This window comes from Spodoptera frugiperda, chromosome 7 (genome assembly GCF_023101765.2).
Source record: "Spodoptera frugiperda isolate SF20-4 chromosome 7, AGI-APGP_CSIRO_Sfru_2.0, whole genome shotgun sequence".
NCBI classification, from domain to species: domain Eukaryota; kingdom Metazoa; phylum Arthropoda; class Insecta; order Lepidoptera; family Noctuidae; genus Spodoptera; species Spodoptera frugiperda.
This window is the reverse complement of record NC_064218.1, coordinates 5,595,650-5,619,675: the sequence shown is the minus strand read 5'-3', so window position 1 is coordinate 5,619,675 and position 24,026 is coordinate 5,595,650. Positions and strand designations below refer to the sequence as shown.

Here is a 24,026-nt window from a genome sequence, read left to right as displayed (position 1 = left end):
CTATGGTTTCGTTACATTCATTTGGTTGGGTATCGGCCGAGCGCTTCGGTACTATCGTAGAAAAAGTGTATTATCAGTCGTATGATTATTTGTCTGTAGTGGTCCTGCTGTTTCGTATATTCTAAATTGGTTTCGTTGTATTTGTCAATTAATAAGTTTATTTGTTGGGTTTTCCTGGACTTTTTGGTTAAACTATTTAACGTAGGTTTAGTTTGATATCGATTATTAGTAGTTACTGTAGTTAGTTTTTTTAATAAAATTGTAAGTCTAATTTTTTTGGTATCAATTAGATTAGATTTAAGTCGTTTCTTTTAAATTATTTAGTTTAAGCTTGGTTATTATAGCATAGAGGATAGGTTGTAATACATATAGTTTCTTTTTTAATTGTTATAAATTCGTAATTCGTAGCTTTCTTTAGTTTTAAGTTAGTTTAAGTCCGTTTTTAAACTATTTTTTCAATGCCCTAAGTGAGTATACATCTATTAAATTCAAACGCAGAGCTCATTATGTTGATTTTTGAAGAGTTCCCTGGAATATCTTCCACATCTCATTTTTGAAGAGATCCCGCGAGATCGGGAACCCGGAAGTCACTATTCCACGCGAACGAAGTCGCGGGCAAAAGCTAGTAGTACCTAAAATGATATTTACCCTATATCATTTTGCTGAAGTACGGATATACCATATGCTATTAGGTACTGAGATTTTAGAAAAATAAAATATAGGTACAATTGCACTTTACACGACCTCGAAATTGCCTGCCTGACTGCCTCGTTGGCCTAGTGGTTGCAAGTGCGACTGCTGGGCGAGGGGTCTCGGGTTCGATTCCCGGGTCGGGCGAAGTATTACTGGGCCTTTTTCGGTTTTTCGAAAATTTCTCAGTAGTAGCACGGAATCTGGAATGTGCCCGGTATATGGCAATAGGCTCACCACCTATTACATGGGACTTACAACATAAATTGTGAAAAGTGGGTGTACACAGTGGCATTACGTGTCATAATGTGCACCTCTGCCTACCCCTTCGGGGATTACAGGCGTGACGATATGTATGTATGTATGTACGACCTCGAAATTAAATTTAAGACCCCTTGGTCAGCGTTCACGCTTGTGATTACACAACCAACGAGTCATCCCTTTGTTAACACAATGTAACCTTTTGGTTTTTCCCCTACACGGGTTTTACGGAAGGCAGCACGCTATTCTAATTATGTTATGACTAAAACAGACGAGGGCGCCATGATTTCTATGAAAGATACGAAATAATTAATAATGCACTTACTTCAACCCCGAGTTGAGTAACGCAACATTCACGTGCATTTACATGCGAATAAACATGGATAGAAAATCCCCAATGAACAATAGTTGGGCAGAGAACCCGCCAGGCATGATCACCTCACCTGGTCGAAGAATCCTCCTTTTCTTAGTGAACTTTACTCTCTGTTCTCTAAAACCTTGACACATTCATATTCACTTCTCTCATTAAACAATGTTTTAGGAAATATCTAAAACACTGTAAACAAGCTTGCTTACTTGTAGTAATTGAAAAGCCATAAAAAATTAAATTGTTTCCTTATCACAAAGAAATTAGAGAGTTGTTTATTCAAACCCTAAATTCGGATTAAGATAATTTAGTGCAGATAGTCTTTACTGAAATACCGCATAAACAAAATGATAACGGTTTGTAAACAACAATATTTACAAGAAAGGGATGACAGGTGTTTTTCTTTTATTGGAAATATTTTGGTACATATCTACTCGGAATGATTCGGGCATAATTATTTATAGATGTACTTTAAAGGTACGTACTGTAAGTGCATTAGCATGCTATGATAATATTTCGTGAAATACATTTTATTTAAAACTAGCTTTTGCCCGCGACTTCGTTCGCGTGGAATAGTGACTTCCGGCAAATTTTTGGTTTTAACCACATAGTTCCCGATCTCGCGGGATCTCTTCAAAAATGAGATGTGGAAGATATTCCAGGGAACTCTTCAAAAATCAACATAATGAGCTCTGCGTTTGAATTTAATAGATGTATACTCACTTAGGGCATTGAAAAAATAGTTTAAAAACGGACTTAAACTAACTTAAAACTAAAGAAAGCTACGAATTACGAATTTATAACAATTAAAAAAGAAACTATATTACAACCTATCCTCTATGCTATAATAACCAAGCTTAAACTAAATAATTTAAAAGAAACGACTTAAATCTAATCTAATTAATTTATAAATTAGACTTACAATTTTATTAAAAAAACTAACTACAGTAACTACTAATAATCGATATCAAACTAAACCTACGTTAAATAGTTTAACCAAAAAACCAGGAAAACCCAACAAATAAACTTATTAATTGACAAATACAACGAAACCAATTTAGAATATACGAAACAGCAGGACCACTACAGACAAAGAATCTAATCATACGACTGATAATACACTTTTTCTACGATAGTACCGAAGCGCTCGGCCGATACCCAACCAAATGAATGTAACGAAACCATAGCGCGATCTATTTCGATCCCAACGCCATCTACCGAGGATAAAGACAACTTGGATTATTTATTTATACTCCGTTCGGGCATTTTCTTTGTACTAAAAGTTTAATTATATTGATATTATTTTTTTCATACCTTTTTACTATTTATTTACTTTTTTTCGATGAATTAAAACAATAACATGAACCGAAGTCGTGTAACGATCGACATAGAATTATTTATAAATAATTTATTTCTTATTTTTATTTTTTGATTTTTGAAATAAAAATATATCTATGTCCTTTCTAAGGTTCTAAACTATATCTGTACCAAATTTCAACCAAATCCGTCAAATAGTTGCGGAGATTAATGGTATAAGCATAGAATGTTCGACGTGATTCTTTAATTTGACATAACTTTTTTATTTATGAACCGATTGACATGAAACAAACACTAAATGTAAATTTAAGCATCCCACAATATATTCGTGAAAACCGCATCCAACTCGGATCAGCCGTTTCTGAGATTAGCGCGCACAGACGAACAGACAAACAGACAAACAGACAAACAGACAAAAAATAAGTTAATTACATTTTTGGGTTCGACATCGACATAACAATAATCCCTGCTATTTTTTTTATTTTTATTTTCAATGTACAGACAGCACTTTTCTACGATTTTATTATATGTATAGATATAGAATATAGATGTACAGACAGCACTTTTCTACGATTTTATTATATGTATAGATATAGATAGATATGGCTACTAAATGTAACATTTACATCGTATATGACATGATTATGTACTTTTCAGAGATACCTAAAAATAAAAGGACAGTTAAAAAACGTATGCCTAGTGTCTTTGTGGGCCTTTGGGAATAAAAGGAATTCGAAAACTAAAGTAAGTAATAATAAGAAATTTAAGTACATATCTATTTCAAACTTTTCTTTAAATTAATATGCTCAATCTCTTTTCTCCCCTCTCTCGACAAAAATAGCAACAATTTACCTAATTGTTTTACAAAATAAAATGTATGTCAGTACATCAGTGTGTACGTAATTTACTGAACTAACGGTCAGCAATCGGACATTTAATGTAGTTGCTTTATGTACCTATCTGAATTATTTATATCCTGAGCTTGCGTGTGCGCGACACAAAATTACGTGCATTTCCCGAGTCTCGATATAATTTTGTCACTAAGGGGAGTGGTCACACACGTGTACTTTACAACGTTAATAGCGTAATTAACTGTTTTAAATTAATTAGGCAACTATGTATGTTATGTTGTATGTAAAGTTCATAAGTACGTATTATGTAGGTTGGTTGTATTTTCCAAACAATACGAAAGTACGAAAATAACTTCTTGAAATACCTACAGGAGCAGCTGATAAGATGAAAGTTGTTTAGGCACCAATTTAAATTAAGGAATAATTGAAATGGGTAGGTAAATGGTTTGACTTTGACTTTATGAGCTACGAGATTTTCAGAAAAATGTTTCTGCAGTAGTGTATAGGATAAGCGGTTATGTAGATATATTGATTGCGCTATGGGTGCTTATACCAAGATCGGATCCTAACCCGGTGACTTTAAAGTGGAGATGTTATTACCCTTGTATTAGGTAGTAGGTAGTTCTGTTATTTATTTTCATATTTTCATTTAGAACTTGCTTTAGCTTAGGTGAGATAGGGGCACATGGCCCGCCTGGATCTAAGGGGCACCAACTTGGATTGCACGTGCATTATTTAACTAAGTGTCCCTGAGCAATGCACTTAATCTTTATTTATAGAAGCATACAATATAAGGTGAATGACTCGGTAACAAACCTGCTTATTCGATTAATAGATAGAGAGGTACGAAGTCTACAGTAAGTAGTTAGTACGAGGAAGTCAAAGGTCGCACTTGTACGGGCGTACTTACTAGATACATACCTTATGTAGGTAGGTACTCGTATCCTCACACTATGTAGGTACCTACTTATATGCCTTATACTACACAGAATACAGGATAAGTGAAGATTACCAAGGAGGTAATCTACCTACTACGATATACAGAAGGTCGTCAGTCATTGACATAGCAGGGAAAAATGAAAGGTCGAGGTTAGAATTCTTTAAATTTTAGATTCAAGCCGTTTGTGGTTTTGTCCTAACTGTTAACACATATTTTACCTAAATAGTGCAAAGCTATCAAATTAAGTAGGTACTCAGTAATTTATTGCTTTCTGTGATTTTGTGGGCTTAACTATTTACGTTAATTAGGTATTGCGTTATTTGGAGGGTATTAGACAAAAATTATGACGCACTAACAAAATTAAGGAAAGTTGGCAACTCCTATTACCTGCCAATTAGTTAATCACATTCTTTAATTACATCGTCTCCAAACCACTATAATAGCGGGACTGTCAGCTGTAATACGTATAAATAAAGATGGTGAACAGTCCACAAGCATCGATGCATGTGGTTTCATTATAATTCGATCGCGTAATATCGCTGACGTCAAGGCTGTGGGTATAGCACAGTTTTGTTTTGACTTGCGGTCATATCTCGCAACGAGGCGCTATTGAACGTACGCTCACCGCGTTTTGCCGCGAAAATCATTTTTACCTTTTGTAAAAAAGATCAATAAAAATGTACTCCATCGCTGAAGTCACTCTGGCCTTTGTTGTCCTCTACGTTTTCTCGTTCCTTTTCGAAGTGGTAGCAGGATTAGTTGTATAAAATGAATATTATTTTCTAATTTTAATTTACTTTCCAAAATGTGATATTTTCTAAATCTATAAATTAGGTGTTTTAGTTAGTTTAAGTTATTAAGTCAAATTATCAATGCAATTTAGGTGTAATGAATTAGGTATTATTTATTTACATAGGTTTACGTTTAAAATGTTTTGAAAATCAAACACTACCTACTGGATCAATTGAAAGGAAACACTTAAGGTAAGTCATTTTTTATTTTACTACAATTTTTAATTTGCTAAAGTTTTGAGATTACTGTCGTACTACCTACCTGCTTTCTGAAGTAACAGTAACAGTGAAATAAAGTATTTCGATAATAGAAAATCAATGTCTCACATTGTTTTGAGTGTTCAGCGCCATCTGTTACTTAGCTCTTAAACTAATACTTCGTTCATAGAAGCTCAAGGCTGACCTCGAGAGTTAAAATTATTAGAAGGTATTTGTCAGTTGTGTAAATCGTACTGTGTCAAAAGTCGCTAATTTATGATAATTAAAAATCATAATAACAAACAAAGGAAAGGCATTAACATTTTACGAATTTACGATTGCGAAATTGTGCAAAATAGTGATGGCAGTATAGTTTTTAGAGATCTGTAATTTTGTGTTATCTGCATTTTTATAATTGTCAAAGAGTGGTTTTCTGTCAAAATCAGCTGGTCGATAAATTGTTGTTAAGTGATAAATATTAATAATATTATGAATAAATATTAGAAGAATATCAAAATGAAATTTACGAAAATATGTCGTCGATTAAGTTACGAACATAAGAGTTTGGTGGCACGCGGCTTTTCTACCGTTTCTGATAAGTGGCAAAGTGTAGTTGGTTTAGAAGTTCACGCACAGTTGAATACAGAATCAAAACTGTTTTCCGGTGCTCAGAATACTTTTGGTGGTGTTGTGAATAACTGTGTGTCACTATTCGACGCGGCTGTGCCTGGTACATTGCCCGTACTAAACAGAAAATGTGTGGAACTGGGTATAATGACTGCTTTAGCTTTATCTTGCAAAGTCAACGAAGTATCGACTTTTGACAGAAAACACTATTTCTATGCCGATTTGCCGACAGGCTATCAAATTACGCAGCAAAGAAATCCATTGGCTAACGATGGCGTTATTAATTTTCAGGTAGTTTGTTCTTTTAAGACACATAACCTCAAACATGTTTTGTTTTGTAAAATACTCAAGAGTTACCAATAAGAAACCATTACATAGCTAGTACTGTACCTAATACCATCATCAGTTACGTTAAAAGAGGTCCCTACACACATAACTTAGTGTTTCTCTATACCTATACAACCTCTTTCTTTAATTCCAGGTATTTACTCCGGGAATTCACAAGAAACCGTACAGAAAGAGTTCAAAGATTAAGCAGATACAGCTAGAACAGGACAGTGGCAAGTCATTGCATGATGCGGAACTCAAGCGGAGCCTCATTGACCTCAACCGCGCGGGAGCTCCACTTATAGAACTGGTGTTCGAACCTGATTTGGAGGCAAGTATTTTGTTAATAGTCTTTATTATACAAGTTTAATTGCTTATCTAATGAAGTCAAATATGAGGTACAACATACCAAATTAATTTGAACACAATGCAAGAGTTGCTTCATGTCAGTTTTGTGTGAGGCCATGGTATCACTGGTTGAGCTGGCCCATTCATGCTGCAGCATGGCTCTCCCAAACTTAAATTAGCTATTAACCAATCTCTATCCAAATATTAAAAATCTCTTTAATTTTGACTGTATACAATATACATATCTGTTGTCAATAATATCGGTACTATAGAAGTAATATAAATAGGTACTTGAAATGACTTAACATCACAAGCACTAAGCAAAAGGCTATTTAATTTCTTAAGTTACAAAAAGGAATAGTCTTTCTGTCTGCATACTGATACAGTAGACATTATTATCTTACAATCTAAAGCTTATCATTTTATACTCTTGTCAGTTGAAGTAAGCCTTTAATAATAAAACAAATGAAATATACAAGACAACAATTTTTTTGAGGAATTATATGATAAAGAAAGATAATAACCTTATGTACTTAAATGAGTAACAAACTACTTGTTTTAAAAAATACTTTATTCTCTATAGGCTTGTTCTGGCAATAAGTAATGCAATAACTAGATTAACTTCAATCATTATAATAAATTGTAAATTAAAAACAATAATGTTTCCTAATTATACCCTTCTAAATATGAATTAATATTTGTTTAATCCTAATAGTAGAATTAAATTCAAATTTAACTCAGGATTGAGCAATAATTAGTACTAAAGACATGATTAAGTAGCAAAATGACCTCTGATTGAATACACTCATTTGCAAATCAACTAGTAATTGAATGTGAAGAATAAATTAGTAATTTTGTAATCCATTCAAAACATTGGCCTCGTTACATTTAAACAGAATCAAAGTTTATTTTGTTTACAAAAATCTGCAATGGAAATAATTAGGTTACTAGGTATGTTTAAATAAATTAACAATTTTTTAACTGAATTTTCATTTAAATTTTGCTAATGTTTACATGTGAATGTACCTAATCATTATGTAAATGATTGTGTTTTCAAATAGTTATGATATTTTTAGTCCAATAAGTAATTTAACTTAGTTATATATTTCTAATTTTGAATTATAATTATAATTTCGTGTAATACAATGTTAATACCAATAGTTACATAATGTGCTCTTTTCATGACCTATTTTTTGTTCTTAGAACATAGTCCGCATAGTGCCAAACATAGTTAATAATACCTATACATATTTATTACTATATTCAACATTATATTAATGAATTTTGTCTTTTAATTCCAGGATGGCGAAGAAGCGGCGGCTCTGGTTAAGGAATTGGTGCTGATTGTGCAAAGACTCGGTGCCTGCACCGGCCGTATGGAAGAGGGCGCCCTTAGAGTCGACGCTAACGTATCGATTAGGCGGCCCGGCGACCCGTTATCTACTCGCACTGAGGTAAAATATCTACATTGCTACATTTACTTCTTCTATAGTACCACAGTAACCTAACTTTATTCCTTTTTATAAAGCAGAAGTGGTGTGAGTGTTATTTGAGTGTTATTATTCGGAACTTAGTTATTAACAACTAATTTAAAGTAACTATTTAGGGGTTTCGACGCCTTTTCCCCAAACTAATATAAATATTGTGGCGTTAATGATAATCAAATTACTCCCCTCCACAACAACCTTAACGATCGCATCTATATTTGTATGAAACTCCAAATCCGTTTACCAATTTATGCGTAAAAGCGTAACAGACAAAAAATGCTAACAGGTTTCGGTACATAATAAAAACTTCACGATATCACACGGATTCCATATTACGCAGATCTAAAGAATTTTCTAGAAGACCCATTTCAATAGAGGTTACATCATAGAAGTTGGTAGGTACCTATTCTTATTTACACGCCTATATTTATCTACTGCGTACTAGTAGGTGTGTTTTACAACCGAAATAGGCTTATGACCATCAGATAAAGGTACTATCAAGTCACACAAGGACTTTGCACCTATCATGTACCTAGCAGATAATGACTCTATGACGTCAAATAGTCACGTATTTTTTCCGGTCCGTATTTGTATAATGATTCCTAATGATGATCCAACTACTTATATAAGTTTTTAAATTGACATGGTCACTAACAATATCATTAGAACTTGCTACAGGATATTTACCATGTTTATTAATTTCTTTGAGTTTCCGATATTTCGGCACTGTTGCAAGCGCCATGATCACGGATGAACGGGAGTACCTATATGCGGGTGGATGTTTATAGTATCAGTACAAATCGGGAAATTAATAAATAAAAACATAGTAAATTAAATATCCCATTACAAGTTCTAATGTAATAATCCAACAAATTTTTGTGGTACTTTCTCGACAATGAAACGAGTTTTTCTTAATTGTGTTGGCATTTTATTAATGATGCCGGTATGATTTCAATTTAATGACTTTATGCTAAATTCTTTATGTTTAAAGTCATTAAAATAGTTTTGGTTCTTTAAATCGTAACAGCCTTGTAATGGCGATAAAATATTTAATTAGAATTGAGTATCCAGATTCTCGCGACCTCTTCCATACATGCTATATCGTATATAATACGAGTTACTACTCGTCTCATATGCTGCTGTATTTTGGGGGTGTTTTATACATTATTACTGTCTCCTGGCTGTAAACAGTGTATTTGCCCAACTTTTTAAACAACGGCAAGTACAATTTGCGCTCATAAGACGGGGCTAGTAAGATGTGAGGTCCAGAACTTGAAATTAGTTAATATTCTTAAAAGATATTGGTAAAATGACCAAACGCTACACTAGCGCCTCTGCTAGCGCGAAAACTGCGTGTAGATTTAAAATTATATCATTTAACTTAAGTTTATTATTCCATTGTTGCAGATTAAAAACATTGGATCAGTGCGTGGCGTGGCTGGCGCTATCCGGCATGAGATTGAGCGACAAAAGACGATCCTGGACAATGGGGGTCACATTATCAACGAGACCCGAGCGTGGGACGCGACCGCAAGAGTCACCATACCTATGAGAGACAAGGAGGTCGTGCAGGATTATAGGTGAGATTTTGATAATACTCTTTATGAAAAAGTCCTTAAGTCTTTGACTGCCAATAGAAAACTGTTGAAGGCAAATCCTCCGCTGACGTCGGTGACCACCACGGCGTTCAATGTGTGAAACGGTGCAGAGTTGTAGTATAAAATTTATTTTTTGCTGTTATATTAGTCTGTAACAGAGGATCATATAAGATGAGCCTTTTACCGCTTGTTAGTAACAATCCCAAACTTTGTAAAGAAATACCGACTAAATATACAAATTACCAACTTTTATTTACTTACTATAAATGATGAGTAAAAGTATTTGTGTCACATTTATTTGTTATCTTATCAAGTCATTATTCTATTTAATTGATGTGAAGGCGCTTGCTAATGAGTATTTCTGTTTGTTTAGGTACATGCCGGAACCGAATCTACCACCGTTACGCGTCAACTTGAAGACCGACATAGAGCACAGGGACGTTCTAAGCGTACCTCTAATACAGGAAAAGATACCGGAACTTCCAGAACAATCTAGAAAAAAACTCATCGAAGACTTTGGACTCCGGCCAGAAACATCAATCCAACTAGTCAACGAACCTACACTACTGGACTATTTCCAAAATTTAACATCGGACAAAACCAGGAATCCAACGAAAGTAGCCAATTTTTTAATCAATGATCTTATGACCGTACTTAATAAAAAGAAGCTAAGTGCAGATGATTGTCCCCTTACAGTTAAGCAACTAAAAGAACTGACTGACATGCTTTTGAGTAAAGACATTAATTTAGAAATATGTAGAAACGTTCTAGATGAACTGATCGTTATATCTGATGATGATGTATCTCCATTAGATGTAGTAGAAGAAAAGGGATGGAAACTAAAATCCAATGAGGATGAACTAACTAAACTATGTATTGAAGTCTTAGAAAATAATCCTAAGTTGGTGAAACAATATAAAAATGGTAAAACCAAAGTATTTAAAGCACTTTTAGGAATATTATCTAAGAGCAACAATAAGGTTGATATGTCTGTAGCGTCTAAGATTATGGAAGGGTTATTGAAAAAGTGAAAATAAAATGTAAATCATATATTTGGTCTTTTATTTCAAGCAGTGTTATAGTAAATAATATTTATTATAATAACACTACAGTTTCCTTAAGGAGACCTTAGGAAACAATTTTAAGGTTCATAATTCATGGGCGAACGATATCTCAAACTTATTCGAACTTAAATACTTATCTACAAACAAACATGTAAAATACAGATTCAAACGAATACTAAAAGTAGGTACATACCATTAATACAATCATATAGTTCACTAATAACTTTCCTACAAGGGCTTCCACAGGGCACGATTTTAGGACCGACCCGATATTTTTTCAAGCTTATACACACGATCGAGTGATAATCTTCTAGATAAATTAAATCATCTCTTAACACTGGTCACTGGAGTATTATATAAGTAACGGTCTATTATACAGCTAGTGTTTCGGACCTATTTATGACCTGACTTTACATAAAACTTCGCATCAATTGCGGTTATATCGGCATTAAATTAATATGCTCTATTATCTAAAACAATAGGTAAGCAATTTGGCTGTTTGAACAACATCCGTAGTATATTTACATTTAGAATTGGTATGCTGGCCAGTCGAAGGTTGTTTGTTGATGTTGTTTCATACGCGGCCCGAATACACACCAACCAGTGTAGGGCTGTAAGGTTCTAATAGGTTCTTACTTTTTTCTCGAATGGACCTAGTGTCTGGCATTATGCTTGCTCCGAATAAAATTGTAGTTACATTGATAACATAACTAAGAAATGTTTTAGTAAGATTGTTTAGATAAAACAGGTTTATTGCCGGTTTCAACAATAGATCTCAATCCAAAATCTTTAGATTAAAATCTATTTTAGACATTAGTTTTATACAGTTTCAAATTGAAATTTATTTGCAAGTAATACGTATTTTACAAAGGAAGATATTTCTGTCAAAAATGAATATCGATTCAAAGATTTTGGATACGATCGGTTATTAAAATTGTCAGTAAGTTTATGGAAATTTCGAGTTTTCGATGTGATTAATGTCAACAGTTCTACGATGACTTGATCGTAAAATCTTGATTGTAAAAATAAAAAAAACTTAACGGAAAATTATTAACATTCAAGACAATGTCTACATTTTTTGATAAAGCGATAGATATTGACCACTTTTATTAGGTACCTAATGTTTACGAATTCACTGACTCATAATCTGGAATGACTTAATAACTTAATTATGGGAAAAGGAAAAATAATTTTAAATTAATTTGTGACTAAGATTCTTGACTGCTAAGAGGAATTTCTAAGGAAATATCAATTTGACCTTCCTGTATTAATTTGTACCTACTTTAAAGGACATGAGTAAACCCATTAGGTAGAAATTCTTAATTACCTTGGTAATCGCATGAATTCATTTGACAACCCTAATGCTATTGAAAGCATAATAACTATCGAGCAAAACACGTAAACTTACTAAACACTGATCTTACGTCCATTGTTAATGCTGTCATTCACTAGTTAGAGTTCATCATTGAATTGAGAGCCTTCAACAGCTTCAGTCATAATGTGGGCTCAGGCGATTCCATACCTGATCGTAGTACATGTGGCGATGGGAGAACAAAAAGTGCCAGGGTTCTCTAGAGAAATGAGCGACGGAGTAGAAAGCAGAGGCTTTAAGATCATTTACGGCGATGAAGACATGACCATCATCAACCAAGTGGTCAGTGAAGCCGAAAAAGGCAGTGCTTTTAAGAAGAGAGTACGTTTGAATGAAGCTATTAAACCCTTACCGGCGCAAGATGTCAAGTGCTTGATGTCTGTCGACCGGTACTGTAGCAAGGAGATGGGCATGATGAAAAGTAAGATTATTGAATTGTTCACTAATATAACACGGACGGTGGTGCACTCAATATTTTAGTAGAACACTCACTTTACGTGTTATTAGTATGTATTGGAATGTGTTTCCCTATCCTTCTCGATTTTGGTATCCTACCTTAATAATGTTTCATAGTGCACCGAATTAAAGATTGCCTAAGTATTTAGTTAATTTATCATCATCATTTATTTATTTAATTTATTTATCATCATCCCGTTTCTGTTCATTGCTGGACATATATGCCTCTCCAATGGCACACTACTGATTTGGATCTTCAGCTCTACGGCTAATCATCCAATTCTACTACTGCCAGCTCCGGAGGGCTCCTTACACTACGTTTACATAGACGTGGTTTTCACTCCAGAACACGTATACCGTAACGGTCATCGGTTCTTCGACAAATGTGACTGGCCCACTACTATGTTAGCTTACGAATTTGTTGGGCTACGTTTGTAACTATTTCTCATATAGGATTTGGTCCTTTAGAGATACTCTGAATATAAACCCTCTACTTATTTAAGTTTAGTAGATACCTGCAGTAGTAAAATTGATGATAAAAACTCTATATCATTCCAGGTGTATTGATACAAGCTGTAAAAGATGACTGCGCGAAATGTTCAGTGGAGCAGAAGGATCAAGCTGGGAAAGTAATTGCATCCATGATGGCTCATGATCCAGTCGCGTGGAAAGTTTTCCTCACCAGGTACGACGGCATCAAAAAAGTCCAAAGGATACTAGGATAGAAGAACAATCAATGAGTTTATAAGGAGCTTACCTACGTTTGAGTATATGTAAATATTGCATTACTAGTACTATGCTTTCCAAGATCCAATGTTTATCTTTATATATACAATTCTTCTGTAAGTGTGTATATCACTGAACTTCTCTTAAACGACTGGACCGATTTTGATGAAATTTTTTGTGTGTGTTCAAGGGGATCTGAGAATGGTTTAGATTCACAATTTTGTCCGCTGGACAATGTTTTTTTAATTAATTTTTAATTTATTAGTAGTTGTTGTTTTTGGAATGTTTTACATTGGATCCGACAAATTTTTAAATTAAAGACGTGTAGACAGGACAACGTCTGTCTGGCCCGCTTGTTGTTTATCTATAACAGTACATACAGGTAATACAATAGAAAATTCTGCTTCTATGTATTGAAATTTTGGATTATTCTTCTAGGAAAACAATGATCTTTGTATAGCTTCAGTAATATTTGAATTGTAGGTGTTAAATAATGATGATGATTCAATCTGTATTGTTATAGATCTGCACTTCAACTAAAAGCAAGAAAACAACCTAACAAACGCGAAGAGATTCGTTTGAAAGATATAGGAGAACCAGAAGATGTAGTTCGATCTCCTGGTAATAGTTATATTATGCCTGGAGTGCAGGTTAGAGTTAAACGATATGTTTCCGAAAAGGTATTAGATAGCTTAACTTAAGTAATGTTTTAGTTAACTATTAGCACTCATTTATATTAAAGTAAACAATTTTAATTGAAGATTTTTTGTTTTATTTTGAGTTATGTAGGTATGTACTTCCATCTAGTTATTAATAAGTGTTGCGTTCAAGACGAAACAAAAATTATTGAAGAAAGGTGGAGTCCGATGAAAAATATAATGTAACTTCATTGTAGTGAAACAGGACTAATCGCCGTACTTAGACTTATTTAATGGTTACTCAACCCAGTCCTTAGCAATTGTTTTCAGAACGAATACAACAGAGTACTAAGGAAAAGTTTTAGTAATCCTTAAATGACTTGGTGTGTGTAGAATGAGTTCGGCAGTTAGATAGGGCAGAACCGAAAACAGTTGTTAATGTTTAATTTAAGTGAATTCAAAAGAACAGCATGTAGATGCTTTTCATTTAAAATCTTCTTTATCTAATCCATTGAATCAACTTTTTTCTTCATCTTATTTATATTTTTTAGGCTATTTGAAGGAAAGACAAAGAGCTGAACTCATCATTTATTTAGTAATATTAGCGGCATCCATAAAATCATTATCATTTAATCCTTTGCGAGTTGCTGGTTCATCGTCGTCAGGTGGTTTCTGTCAGATTTATTCTTTAGATACATTATTTGTATCTTCACTGGATTTTGTGGCATTTGATTCCTTCTCATCCTTAGTCTGCTTACTGGCTAAATATTTAGCTCTATAGCTTCCATCAGATTTGTATCTGCAAAAGGATAAGTTTGGTAATTTCACATTGCTATACCTATATTTTATTTATTTTTCTAATATAATCTATAATTTTGCATTTGAATAATTTAAAGATTTTACTTACTTCTCCTCAAGTTTGGTCCAGTCTTCAGGTCTATTGTCAATGAGGTAATGACAGACACGGTCGGCTCCCTCACGCTGTCTCTCAGTGCACTTCTTACAGTCATTCTCGATAGCATCCGGAAGGTTTTCTGTGGAGATAGACAAATATAAAACGTGGAAATTAATATTTAGGTGTTGCTACAACAAATGACACCGATTGGAAAAATATTGATAAATGATAAATGATAAATGATATTTATTTCTGTAAATAGGTCATAAAATAACACTTTTACACGTCAATATTTCAAATAGCTAGATGAGGCCGGCATTTCCTATCTGACTACTCTGAGAAGAAATGCCGAAACAAACTCAGAGGTCACAGTCTCTTTTAAAGTCCAGACAATGAAATAGAGGATAATGTGAGATATTTTATATTTGTTGAGAAAACAGACGAAGTAACATTTGATCTATTCTATACTGTGGTAAAACAAAGAAGAGTATGAAATTTAACAAGTAACTAATGAATTTAAATAATAAGCTAAGTTATAGAAACTGTAAAGACGCTAATAATCAATTCGTAGCATTCACAAATGAAAAGGCGCTGCCAACGTTTTGCGTCGCATAGATGACCGTAAAGGACTAATTTTACAAATGGAAGTACTTAAAATAGTTGTATGGCCTATAACATTATACTTACTTTTCAATTCCTTTCCATCAGCCGTGCAAGGACCAAGATCCATCAGACAGTTGACATACCCAGTCAGCAGACGGTCATTGTCTAGTATTTCGTCAAGATCGATGCCATCATATTTGGTCGTGTATGTGGAAGTCTCCGTCGCGTTGCTCTGAATTGTCAAGTATACTAAGAGTATCATTGTTTTAAACGAGTTCTTCATCATTCCTGGAAGTTAAAGGCTCTTTCTTATTCATGTTCTTAGAAAGAAGAAAGAAAAACCATTTATTCGGCACCGGGCTCGATGCACCAAAACAGATCTTACAGATATTAATGAAGCCCCTAACTTATCTTTCATAGCAATCGTCTACGTTGAGTTGGAAATATGAATTGTTAGTTTTGTTTCAAAATATCATCCTAATTTTTACATAGATTTAGGCACATTGCTATTATTAATGATCTCATTGCCACTGTACACACTGTTGTACTACAGGATCAAGACATTCTAGAGACATTTTTCACAAACTGATAATTTTAATTGAAGGCCACTTCGAGTTGCTTTTAAGTACATCTTACCTACTGTTATTTCTTATGTTCTGCTCGCTCCTAACTTAATTTTCAAAGCAATCACACAACTTACGTTAAACCTTTTATTCCGCAATACACCGCTACATAATTTGCTGCTAATAGATTGTATGCAGGATGACAGTGTTTGAAAATGCTTTTCCATCAGAAATGTTATGCTACGTTGCTATGGATGCGTGTGGCTCCCACCGATCATATTCATTGGTACACATAGCATAGCACTAAGGGTATCGAACTCAACCATGCTGTTTTTTATGATGAAAAGGCGTGTTATGAATGCGTGTTATGGATGGCTTCCATACATCGCATACTCGAGTGCGCATTTTCTCGCACAGCTACGTAGCTTAGTATCAGTGGAAACGGTCACATAGTTTTACAGCTTAGCTTATTTTCGTAACATAGCTACACAGAAATATGAGTATGGAGAGGTGTCTATATTAAAATATTATACCATTGTTAAGAGTCTCAATAAATAGAGGTGGACCTGTCGCCACACTAGCACTAGAGAGTGATAAGAATAAAATTTAAAAAAACCAAAATTCAATATTTCTACTTACCAGGAACAGTAGAAGGAGTAACAGCGTCGTTCACTGTAAGTACTGAATAGTATGAGGAAGCCATTCCTTTATATCATGAAGAAGATAGTATAATGAGCGAAAATCAGACATCGTTATCTCAAATCATTGAACATACTTACTTTATACTTAGTTTAACCATTGTAATCGACATTATTTCCTATATCGTTAAAACTGCTTATACCTATACTGCATAACCTTTTGGTTTTGTTTATTATATTTTTTTTTATATCATCGTCGCGCCTTTTATCCTCGAAGGGATAGGCAGAGGTGTACATAATGGCACATAATGCCCCGGTACAATGTACACCCACTTTTCATAATTCACTTTGCAAGTCCGATGTAATAGGGAGTGAGCCTGTTGCCATATACTGGGCTCATTTCATTTTGCTGGGACTGAGAAATTTTCGAAAAGAGCCCAGCAATACTTCGGCCGACCCGGGAATCGAGATCCGAGACCCCTTGCCCGGCAGTCACACTTGCAACCACTCTGCAAACGAGGCAATCATTGTTTATTCATATACATACATATGTATGTTCGTTTGTTACAACATAGCTTTTAATCACCTAAACCGATTTTAACGTGTTGCTTTTGTTAGTTTATTATTAACACGAGAATATGATTCATAACGTTAGTCATCTCTGCAGAAGAGATAAAAGTTACATCATTTCAATTTCTTATTTTTTCTTTATTCCAAATTAATTCCTTTTTGTCTTAGGTTTTACTACTTTTCGAAGAATTGGTAGCAGGATCTTTAAATTTTTCCCATTTACTTATTTTGTTCGTTGTTCAGTCACCGCTTAATTTTATCCTTCCAATTTTTGATCTTCCTTTATCCATCACTGACTCACTGTTAGGTATTGTTAATGACTTGAGGACTGATGACTTATTAATTACTAACATTAGAACTTGAGATATTTACCATGTTTATCTATTTTTATGAGTTTCCGATATTTTTCGAAAAAAAAAAAATAGATAAACATGGTAAATATCCCGTCTCAAGTTCTAATGTTTAGTGTTAGTGACCATGTCAGTTTAAAAACTTATATTAATTACTTCTATAAAATTGTTCTCAAGAAAGATACGTACATACACTGATGGCTAGGTATTATTACCTACATTCTGTCCACGTGCCAGTTTTTTGTTAGGTTTTTTAATGGTAGTAGAAGGAGCAAAACTCGGTTTACATGAGTGGTTCAACCTGTTTTTGGATCTATAGAAGATGAAGGTCTCTTTCATTAGGTACATTTTTATTAAAAACTATTTAAAAAGGGCTCTCAAAACGATACAGTTTTAAAAATACCTACTAACAACTATTAACAGCAATCTTAAGAATCTTACATCCATGTTCTGCATTTTTTTTTTATAACAGCTAAATTATATCGCTTCCTCTGACCGAATTTCAATTTTTAATAGTTAATCCGCGAACAATGGTGTGGATCATATAACTTTTACTGTACTAATGTAACATATGATTGTTCCTAAATAAATAAAAAGACCTAACCTTACTTAAGTCGATTTAATTTATTTATTCTTCGGTATACTTAAACAGTTTAAAAATAAGCCAGTACCATTAGAAGCGGGTTTTTTGATCGAATTTTGAGAAAACCGGTCTTGTAAGATCGTTAAATCATTAAACGTAAAAAATTAATGAACGTGACGTAGGTTTGTTAGTAGATACGATATGGACAACTAAAAAAAATAAACCTGATGTTGTGTTGATCCGATACCACAACTTAATATTGTTTCGTCTGACTATTGACGATGAAGTTATAGTATTATACATTTGGCACCACACTTTCTTGTAAGTGTTTTACGAGCTGATTAAGGGTGCTTTCCACGAAAAATGTGCTATGGAGCTATACGAGTACTACGAAGACGTAATAGTTGAGCTGAGAAAATATGTGACCGTTTCACTGATACTAAGTTACGTAGCTGTGCGAGTAAGATGCGCAGCTCGAGTTTGCGATGTATCGATAGTAGGGTAGTCATCCAGAGCAAACGGCAATAGTAAGCATATTTCCATAAAAAAACATAGCTTACCTGAGTCCATTTCCACCAGTGCTAAGCTATGTGTACCAATGAATATGATTGGTTCCCACCAATAGCTTCCGCTAAACACATCCAACGCAACGCAGCATAGCACATCTCTGGTGAAAAGCATCCTAAAGGACTCCACATTCTATTAAAATAGAAACAAAAGCATCACGAACTTAAAACTGTATTTTAATTATGTGTATTTTAACCCTTTTGGAAATTAGTGTTTATGCAGAAGATGATAGATGCAGAAGTGGGCTATCAATGTAGTTTGATTAAACCTGTAACAAAACGAACAACAACAAAAACATTTTTCGAAGGGTTTATGTATCTAAATATAGATCCATTGATTCCAATATTATTCTATAAAAACATTGATAAATACATATATTATATAAGGTTAACTGTCGATTCAATTAGTTTAGACGTCAGGCTAATTATGATGAATCACTGGGTGACGTCCGCGGTGGACCTAATTCACGGTCACGTAAGGGCCGGCGCTCACTGCAGGGCACGGGCACGGCATGGCACGGCCAAGGATTTTAATACAAATTAAGTTATTTTGAACCTTATTTCAATGAATTTAGAATTTATGTTACTTTATTTTGATACCACGATGTCGCGGCATGCCACGGCATGCTGCGGGATGCGACGACCCGCCACGGTATGCCGCGGGATGCCGCGGGATGCCGTACTGTGCCATACCGTGCCGTGCCGGCAGTGGGCGCCGGCCTTAACTAAACACACAGTGACCAGTTAATAAACAAAGTTCCAGTACCTGCGATTAATATTGCATATTGACTGTTGGAAAAAGACAATTTTGTGTCGTATCATGATCATCATTCAGTTGTTCGAACTTTTTTCTTTTTAAATCTTTTTATGGTTCAAGGAGAGTGCTCAACTAGTTTTAGCGTCTCATAATAATTCTGAGAAGCCTATACGAGGTGACTTGGCCAATTATCGAGTATAGTTTCTACGTAAAAATAAAAATTTATAGTAAACACAGATTATTTGGTTATATACATATAGAGGAAAATTCTGGTTGCGGTTGGAAGATTTTTCTGTAACTTTTGATGTAAACAAATCCTTCCTCTTTATAATATTAAGATAAATAAAACGATGATCGAAAAAGGAAAAGATATATAAGTAAGTAAGAATACATTTTGAATATTTTATAATTAGAGTATTTCATTAATTACGAACATACAAGAGAGTAGCTTTCACAAGGTGCCAGTAGCATCCTTTTTTCAGTGACCAATTTTCAAGCATGAGGATTCTTGGAAAACATTTATGAGGAGGACACTTTTATTCAACATTGAACATCTTTCGACAGAAAAATATATATAATTGGTACATCCCACTATACAACTTAATAATAGCAATAATTCTGAGACATTTATTGTTTACCTCGCCAGTACATAACAAGAAATCAGTTCTGTTATTACATTTTTTCTATTACGTACTTCTCGCTAAAATTTCGACTCTACACACATTTACGAGCTATAAAACTTGATAATAATGCCTCAAAATAATGCTTCCGTACGTAGAGCCTCGAATACTAGTACAGTGTAATTATAAGACGCAAACTGCGGTTTTCCTGATCTTGATAGTCACGGTACAAGGGCACTCTGTGTCACTTCAGTCGCCTGATATGCGTAGAACATATTGAATGCATAACATCAACTACATTATTCTAATACCTATATTAGTGACTCATATATTTTTTGGATGTTAGCGAACTGTTACTGAAGAAGAGATTATCCTCAATACAGATCGATGACTTTGCTGTGATTAATCTGTTATAGGTATGTGGGGATCATCGCAACCCTCCCCAAGGGAAAGGAGATACCTTAATTTAGTAGTGGATGTCTTCCAACTGTAGATACATTCGTTGATGATTGTTATATATGCTGTATCTTTTTTAAACGGGGAAAATCAGAATCAAGTACTTCCCGCCTTGGGCGAGAGTGAGTGTCAGACACTTTTCAGTTCCGTTTCTACTCCTGCTTTTGGAGCCGGAGCCCTTGTAAACCCGCTAGGTAGTCCACAGCTCCGGTAAAAATTGCCCTACTTTAGTAATTTCTCCTATGTCGTGGGTGCATTTACAAACATACAGTTTCACATGCACATGACACTCAGACTTGAAATAACAATTTGTGGATCACATTTAAGAGTTGCTCCTTACTGGAATGTTTGCCTTATGATTATACGACAATTTGATTTAATTCTGTAACTTTCATGTAGTGCGGTGGTTAAATGGGAAATTACGTGGAAATTATAGTCTTGGAACTTAAAGAAGATAAGTTGCTGACAAAGGCACTACACCGTGAAATTATGGGTTTGATGGACGACAGTGAGGTGTGTAATGACACACTAGAACCCCATTACATGTATACTGTGTTCACCATGAGAAGTGCAGTAGTTCTGTGGAACATGATTGTTGAGGTTACTTTGACTGTGGATAGTGCATTAAGACAGAAGTGAATTAAAATTGGTGTTCTAAAGGACTAGCCCTAAAGTCTAAAGTTGCATAATTGATTGAAAGTGGACATTGTAATACGTTTGTTATATTCAAAATTACACCTTATTTGTATCGACAGGTGAGATTTACTACATACATACCTAGTTTTATATTATTTTTTTTATTAAATGACATCTGTTTTTGTTCCACACAATACGAATAATAGAAATATCTTGACTATCTTGTAACTTTACATCTACATTCTAATTTTCCAATATTTATAAATAAAAAAGTGCTTCAGTGAGTTTTTACTGATTAATATTAAATATTAATCATATATTAATATTAAATATTAATCAGTAAAAACTCAGGTTGGTTCAGATTTTTTAGAGCTTCAGATCTGTTTGTTTGTTTGGATCTAATCCAAAAAATAGCATTCCTCCCGCTTTCTGATGACAGATCAATCTAATTTTTGGTATAAACTCTTATTTTTGATAGCCATATACATTACTTAACATACAAAATATGTTTTGTGTATCACTTGTTTCCAGTGAATCTGTAGGGGAAAACTGATAAGAAATAATCTTACCAAACAGTTTTAATTAGGTGCTTGCATATTCAGTAGTAGCAAGAATTTGAACGGACTTTGGATTTTGATCGACATTGAAGAATCAGATTTACATATTGAGAAAGTTTACGTATAAATTTATTACAATAGAAAAAAAACCATCGATGGAAAATATATTTCTCATAATATTATACAGTGGGGAAAAACTAGTATTATGAGTCATTAATTAGTATTCTTGTGAGGTGGTAGAAATACGTCACTGGCGACATTTAATACATTTATTTATGTTGTGGTCTTTCGTATGCTCTAGATCTTGAATCTAGATTAGACTGGGGGATTTTTTCTTTTTTAAATCTTTGTTTGTTTTGTTCATAATTAATGTTTTAACGTCTCTTTGTATTTTTATTTAAAATGTGGCGTGATGTTGGTGTGCAATTTTGAATTTTCAAAATAAATGTAGCTATTAGAATTTTGGTAAAAATTTCGCTCTGGTCTAACTGCTGAAATTACAGAAAACCAACTTTTTTAAATTTATCTTAAGTCTTACGCCATGAATTAATTGCTACTAAATAATATACTGTAGGGTCGACATAGCAGACATATGTTATTTTAAACAGGTATCACAAGTATAACAATTAATCTTACATCTACTCACAGTAGAAAGTTATTTTCTAGTAAGTAATACTGGCTCACCAGGCAAACGTTGTTTTGTCTTTGAAATTTTATATATTAAATATATTTACATCTACTCATAGTACTCATCTTACTTCACATCTACTTAATAGATGTACCTTTACTTGTTAATCAATGCATTAATAAATAAAAACAAAGGGTAATCAACGAGCATCACATATCGTTAGTCATTTGTATAGTAAAGTAATAAAGTATTTATATAAGAATTGAAACATTAGTTTACACAAACAGCCAATTAGAGACACAGTATAAAACATGTAGGTACGTACTTTGGCGCAAATCTATTTGGCCCCTTGATCTCCGAGTTTGCGCAACTACATATTATTTACCTAAAGATTTATTATAACTAAACACGTTCAGTGCCGGATTAACTAAGCGTGGGACCTGTAGCAAATTCTGTTGAGGGGCCCTCGGTCTTAAATAGACGCTCTAGAAGTCTTTCGTAAACCAAGTGTCACTTCACATTTCTTTAGTCTATTTTTTTTAAGGGGGAGTATCATTTAATATTTTCTCCCGCCTTAGGCTAGGCGAGAGGGGGTGTCAAACTCTTACTGGCTAAAATCCATCCTGTTCCTACTCCTTCTTTTTGAGCCGGAGCCCCGGTAAACCCGCTAGGTAGTCCGCAGCTTCGGATCAGGCATCCGCCATACTGGGCCCCATCTGTAGTGGTTTGATAGCTTTTTGAGGAGTGCGCGGAAAGCGACGCGCTGTACCAGGACTTGATTTTTGCCAATTAAAAATTTCAATTCTTTAGGGAATACCAACTTAGATAATTTGGTTGCCCGTTTGCGCGGAGCATGTGCCGTGACCAATCCGACACTGAACACGTTTCAAAGTTTATGGTAAATCCAACAGCCGTAATTAATACTCAGTAGAGATATTAGCGAGTCGAGAGTTGTGACCAAAACACGTGACGTCACTAATGTCAGTAGAATCGCTTGTTGTTTACGACCTAGAGATGAGGCTGGTGTAGCTATAATTTTGTATCGATTACGCAACTGTATCGAGACAATAGTCGCCTAGTGACCTAGACCTAATAAACGCGATGAGATGAACATATTTGTCATTGTTCTCGGCCGTTTAGTAAACTGGATCACAGGCCAGACCGTTTTTGCTATGTTAATTTTAATTAGTTGCGTTTCGAGTTCTTCTTTTGAAGGTCTGCTATTAAAATTGCACCTTTTTAGGTACATTTTTAAAAGCTGTATGTTTTTTTTTACCAAACGTGTCCTTTTAATTGTTTTGGAAAATTAGACTATCTACCATTGTTCAAATCTAATAATACCACTGGTTTTTAGATAATGGTATTACAACATTGAATTGATTAACATAATCAATGGGTTTGATTCCTTGTATTAAAGATAGGATGATCAAAGATAATTTAAGAGTTGGTATAATTTATTAGAGCATCTAACAAGACCAGTTTAAGTTCTTGCTCATAAAGCCTTCGGGTATTTTTTTCTCAAATAGGTTTATCGAGTACATACATC

The 24,026-nt window shown here is 34.2% G+C and overlaps 3 protein-coding genes across 3 annotated transcripts; 2 read left to right on the top strand and 1 right to left on the bottom strand.

Moving 5' to 3' along the window:
- Positions 1–5,644: 5,644 nt before the first annotated feature.
- On the top strand, positions 5,645–10,852 carry LOC118265687 (glutamyl-tRNA(Gln) amidotransferase subunit B, mitochondrial). The gene is made up of 5 exons (XM_035578754.2): positions 5,645–6,333; positions 6,524–6,700; positions 8,019–8,171; positions 9,612–9,784; positions 10,176–10,852. Exons 1-5 carry the CDS (start codon positions 5,932–5,934, stop codon positions 10,831–10,833), a joined length of 1,563 nt encoding a protein of 520 aa, XP_035434647.2. The 5' UTR covers positions 5,645–5,931; the 3' UTR covers positions 10,834–10,852.
- A 1,367-nt stretch (positions 10,853–12,219) lies between these two features.
- On the top strand, positions 12,220–14,151 carry LOC118265690 (uncharacterized). Its single transcript, XM_035578759.2, has 3 exons — positions 12,220–12,659; positions 13,253–13,379; positions 13,944–14,151. The coding sequence occupies exons 1-3, from the start codon at positions 12,365–12,367 to the stop codon at positions 14,119–14,121; spliced, it is 600 nt and encodes a 199-aa protein (XP_035434652.2). The 5' UTR covers positions 12,220–12,364; the 3' UTR covers positions 14,122–14,151.
- Positions 14,152–14,632: 481 nt separating this feature from the next.
- On the bottom strand, positions 14,633–16,845 carry LOC118265691 (ejaculatory bulb-specific protein 3). The gene is made up of 4 exons (XM_035578761.2): positions 16,759–16,845; positions 15,641–15,844; positions 14,966–15,092; positions 14,633–14,857 (listed from the first exon to the last, which is right to left on the bottom strand). The coding sequence occupies exons 1-4, from the start codon at positions 16,820–16,822 to the stop codon at positions 14,740–14,742; spliced, it is 513 nt and encodes a 170-aa protein (XP_035434654.2). The 5' UTR covers positions 16,823–16,845; the 3' UTR covers positions 14,633–14,739.
- Between the last annotated feature and the right edge of the window lie 7,181 nt (positions 16,846–24,026).